General features: G+C 44.4%; 1 protein-coding gene across 1 annotated transcript; it reads left to right on the top strand.

Annotated features, from left to right (window-relative positions):
• Positions 1–955: 955 nt before the first annotated feature.
• LOC119318948 (high-affinity nitrate transporter 2.1-like) lies at positions 956–2,776 on the top strand. The gene has a single exon (XM_037593494.1). It carries the CDS (start codon positions 1,051–1,053, stop codon positions 2,578–2,580), a length of 1,530 nt encoding a protein of 509 aa, XP_037449391.1. The 5' UTR covers positions 956–1,050; the 3' UTR covers positions 2,581–2,776.
• The last annotated feature ends 2,405 nt before the right edge of the window (positions 2,777–5,181 follow it).

Genomic DNA, 5,181 nt, shown 5'->3' with positions numbered 1-5,181 from the left:
AACTATTTTTTATTTTATTGTTCATATGGGTGCATTTGAGCTCGGGAGCAGAATAATACTTTCGCATTACTTGCAAGTAATTACATGAGCTCCTTCCATGGCGTTCGCTTTCACTAACAATGTCCTCTAAACTTTGGTCAATTGGTTCTCTCCCAAACTTGTTTGGCGCTGTATAAACCTTAAACTAGTCTTAATTACTACTTTCTCCGTCCGAAAAAGCTTATCCCTTAAATGAATGTATCTAGCATTAAGTTAGTGCTAAATACATCCATTTAGGAGATAAGCTTGGTACAAACTTTTTTGGACGGACGCAGGGAGTACCAGCTAGCCGCAAGCTAGATCTTGATTAATACTAGTACTACTCACATAATATTACAACTACTGCTACCACAGCTAGCACCTGCATGTGCAACTACAATAGGCAAATTAACATTTCTCCACCGTCAACTCTTCACACGGTTTGCAGTAACACAACACGTACTGTAGCTAGCTCTGCAGTTACCTAGAGTCAACTCATGATCTATACAAGTACATCTTTGCAAAAAAGAAAGAGCTCTTGATTTGTACTTAGCGTAGGATCAAGTACGTTTAGGAATATCTCAACCTGAAAGTTTCGCAGTCAGATCGAATAAACCCTTTACTTACAGTGTCAACTGTTTGCACTGTCCTGTAAGTACTTGCACACTGCATATAATGCCCTGCACTGCATATATAGTATCTCCATGTAGTACAATCGTTGCAACAACTTCTTACTAAGTTACTATGTTAATTAAGGAGCAGAAAAATGTCAAACATATAACAAAAGATGTGCATTAATTTGAGCAAATGAAGGAAAACGATTGAAAGAGACAAAGGAAACCCAGGAAGCATATGCCAAACCGAAGCTGCTCCTGGTCTATAAATACATACCTCCTTGTAGTCTCTCGAGCAGCAACTCAAGCATCAGAACCTTGATACCTAGAGCTACCCCTTGCCTCCTAGTCCACACTTCAGCTCAGCTCCAAGGAGCAAGCAAAGCTCCCCGTCTCCCCAGCCTCAGAACAAGAGGATATGGAAACGGAGGTTGGCTCCCCGGCTGCCGCAACTGCGGCGCCCATCCACTTCTCGCTGCCGGTGGACTCTGAGCACAAGGCCAAGTCCATCAAGATCTTCTCCTTCGGCAACCCACACATGCGCGCCTTCCACCTCGGATGGATGTCCTTCTTCACCTGCGTCGTCTCCACCTTTGCCGCTGCGCCGCTCATCCCCATCATCCGCGACAACCTCAACCTCACCAAGGCCGACATTGGCAACGCCGGGGTCGCCTCTGTCTCCGGCGCCATCTTCTCAAGGCTGGCCATGGGTGCAATATGTGACCTCCTTGGCCCGCGGTACGGCTGTGCCTTCCTCGTCATGCTCTCCGCACCCGCGGTGTTTTGCATGTCTGTCATCAATGGTCCTGGGGGATACATCACTATCCGCTTCCTCATTGGTGTCTCTCTTGCCACCTTTGTGTCATGTCAGTACTGGATTAGTACCATGTTCAATAGCAAGATCATCGGGACGGTCGGCGGCTTGACAGCGGGTTGGGGTGACATGGGTGGCGGTGCCACACAACTCATCATGCCTCTTGTCTTCGACGGCATCTTGGCATGTGGTGCGACGTCCTTCACAGCATGGCGCATTGCCTACTTCGTGCCAGGAATGATGTTGGTGGTGATGGGCTTGCTTGTGCTCACCATGGGGCAAGACCTTCCCGACGGCAACCTAAGGAGCCTTCAGAAAAATGGTGACATGAACAAAGACAAGTTCTCCAAGGTTCTCCGGGGTGCCGTCGCCAACTATCGTACATGGATCTTTGTCTTCATCTATGGCTACTGCATGGGCGTCGAGCTCACCACCAACAACGTCATCGCCGAGTACTACTACGACAGCTTCCACCTCGACCTCCGCGCTGCTGGTACCATCGCAGCTAGCTTTGGCTTGGCAAATATCTTTGCACGGCCAATGGGAGGTTACCTTTCCGACCTTGGCGCTCGCTACTTCGGCATGCGTGCCCGTCTTTGGAACATTTGGATCCTCCAGACAGCCGGTGGAGTCTTCTGCATCTGTCTTGGTCGCGCATCCAGTCTCCCCACCTCCGTCACATGCATGGTCCTCTACTCCATTTGTGTCGAGGCTGCATGCGGCGCGGTCTATGGTGTCATCCCCTTCGTCTCCCGCCGCTCCCTCGGGCTAATCTCTGGCATGAGCGGTGCTGGTGGTAATGTCGGTGGAGGGCTCACACAATTCCTCTTCTTCACATCATCCCAGTACACCACCGGCAAAGGACTCCAGTATATGGGCATCATGATCATGGTGTGCACGCTTCCTGTCGCGCTCGTTCACTTCCCGCAGTGGGGCTCCATGCTCCTCCCTCCAAGCGCTGACGCCACCGAGGAGGAGTACTACGGTGCCGAGTGGACCGAGGAGGAGAAGAGCAAGGGCCTCCACATTGCCGGCCAAAAGTTCGCTGAGAATAGCATCTCTGAGCGTGGCAAACGCAATGCCATCCTCGCCGTACCTTCCAGCCCATCAAACAACACGCCCCCGCACGTATAAGTCTTCAGGTTTTTTTTTACTCTAGTGTGTGTACGGACCCTGTATATACAGACGTACATGCCCCTGGGATCGAGGTGGTAGACCCCATTAGGACGGTGTGGTATGTTTTCCACCCACATCACATGACTTTTGGGGCACTTACCAAAATCCCAATAGAGGAGGCCTTGGTCTGCAATAAGGGCTTGTAATATGTTGTGAGAAGATATCATATGTGAATATGTATTGTTCTGACTCCTTGTGTGTCCTTCAATTTCCTTTTGTGCACTTGTAATTTGATTGAGTTTTGCAACGTTTTGCAACTTGTACTCCTATTTTCCCTTGTCCGATCGAGTTTGGCGACAGACGGTGACTTTGGAGTAGTACTATATGAACTGTATGTAAGACCACATGCCGGAGCGCTGCTACTTGTTAACTAACACATCGGTCAAGAGCTGCCTTGCTAGTGACAGGAGGTGTATTTTATTTCGGCAGGTAGCTTTACTAGCTCCTGAGTAAGCAAGTTTAGGAGACCACATGCTCTTGATACTATATGGAGCACCGTGAGACTTTAGGTTACATGGCAATCCAGCTCTGACACGCTGCTATTAGAAATAAGGATCCGTCGCGGAGAGATCCATGTAAGCTATGCAAACTAGCTCATTTACTTAATTTTTTGGCACTACCAAACTGGTTATTTAGTCCGATATAAGCTTTACATTGAATGTTTGAGCCCTCCGATTAGTTTGTGAGTAGGTTGTCTGTCCATATGTTGGTGTTGCTAAGTAAGTGTTGTCATCTACTAAAAGCGTTGCTACTTATCTGATACTCTAAGAGAGATGGAAGTGAAACTCCTCTCTGCCATAGTGCCATACGTTGCACTTTCCAGGTACTTACTTCACCGAAGTCCAAAGTGTAGAGCCATTCAAAGAGTTGACCCTAGCGGCAGCGTACGGCTGTATGGTGCCGTTGCTATGGAAGCATACGGACAACTATTATATTCTAGCATGAAAGGTGGGTGATCTATAGCCTGAGCTCTCATTAGCTGGCATTGAGATCAGCTATCTACTACATAAACTAATATCTACTAGCTAGCAACAGGACAAGTGCATTTTCTCTAAGCAATTCCGTCTATAGAGTAAGTGCGTTTGAGAGAGAAATAAGTCGAGATTGCCAACAAAAATGAGACAAAATGTCAATAGAGTCAGTGATCAAAACAAGTACTCTATGGTGATTAATTCATAAATATGCAAGCAGGCAAAGAGTTGACATTAGCACCGCCCGTATAAGCATATACAAGAGGTGACATTACCCACGTCGACACCATGATTGATTCCGAAGAAGTGACCGGATATTTTTGTTCTCTGGATCACTTGATTATTTGTTTTGTCAATTTCAAAACATGAATTGATTTAAAAGAAATCTAGTGTGTAGATATTAGAATGATTCTGACCGCTAGGAGCGGAATATATTTTCTCAGATCACGATATTCTTTTTTCCTCAAAATATTCAAATTGAGTTGAAAAGTTTCTGCAAAAATTGAAAAATGATTTTCGTGGAAATCCAAAACAATCTGGTGTGTAGATATTGTGTGAATATGACCCTAGGAAGCACCATCAGTAAATTTTATTGTATATGGATCACAATATTCTACTTCTCACAAAATTCTAAAATTGAGTTGAAAAGGTTTTTTTAAGAAAAACAAAAATAATCTTGTGTGTAAATATTAGAGTGAATCTGACCACATGAGTGCCGGCACTAGACTTTTATTACTCTGGATCACCATTCTCTTTTTCAGAAAATTCAAAGTTTAGTTGAAAAGTTATAGAAATATCAAAAAACAGTATAATGTGTAGATCTTAGAGTGAGTCACATCTCACATGCCATCAAGTTTTATGGGGGAACATGGATTTCTCTGTGTGAAAATAACAAAAGTGGAATTTATAGTAGTATTTTAAGATTTTGGAAAGGGGATTGAGTACATTATTTTTCCATGGCACACAAATTAGTTGCGATGTTTAGGAAACTTGAAATCTGGAAAGATATTGAAAATCATTTGCGTGGAAGTTTTCTTTAATATTTGGAAGAGTGATTTTTTTTATAGAAGGGATTACATGATCTCGAGTGCAATTAAGAGTTTCATGGGGGCACCTCTTTGTTTTAGATAGAAGTCTTGCTCAGATTCATATATTTTATATCTTTATAGAATTCATTACTACATAATTTTCTTGCGATGAAATAATCTATCTCTAGTATACATATTCATGCATGCTCTTAGGCACCTTCCAAGAGAAATTATGTTTATGTGTGTATATAATCACAGCCGAGGCATGACATGGCGGTTTGGCCTTATTCGTATGTCAAATAAGAATACGCCAGAATGATGATGAAACAATTGTGAAGGTCGTATTAATGGCCGGAGGTAGCAATACATATCACTAACCAAGAAGCATCAACAAGTCTTGGCATCAAAAAGTAATAAAAAGATCCTATCACACATAAGCATGTGTTTCTACACCAAAAGGATGTCCAAAGTCCTTGGCCTGCGTCACCTGCGTTGTTGTCTCAAATGGATGCTCTGACATTGGAAGGGGGAGGGGGTGGAAGGTGTGCGTGTGCGTGTTG

Source organism: Triticum dicoccoides, chromosome 6A (genome assembly GCF_002162155.2).
Source record: "Triticum dicoccoides isolate Atlit2015 ecotype Zavitan chromosome 6A, WEW_v2.0, whole genome shotgun sequence".
Lineage (NCBI taxonomy): Eukaryota > Viridiplantae > Streptophyta > Magnoliopsida > Poales > Poaceae > Triticum > Triticum dicoccoides.
Note: the sequence above shows the minus strand (reverse complement) of the source record. Positions and strands in the feature narration are given on the sequence as shown.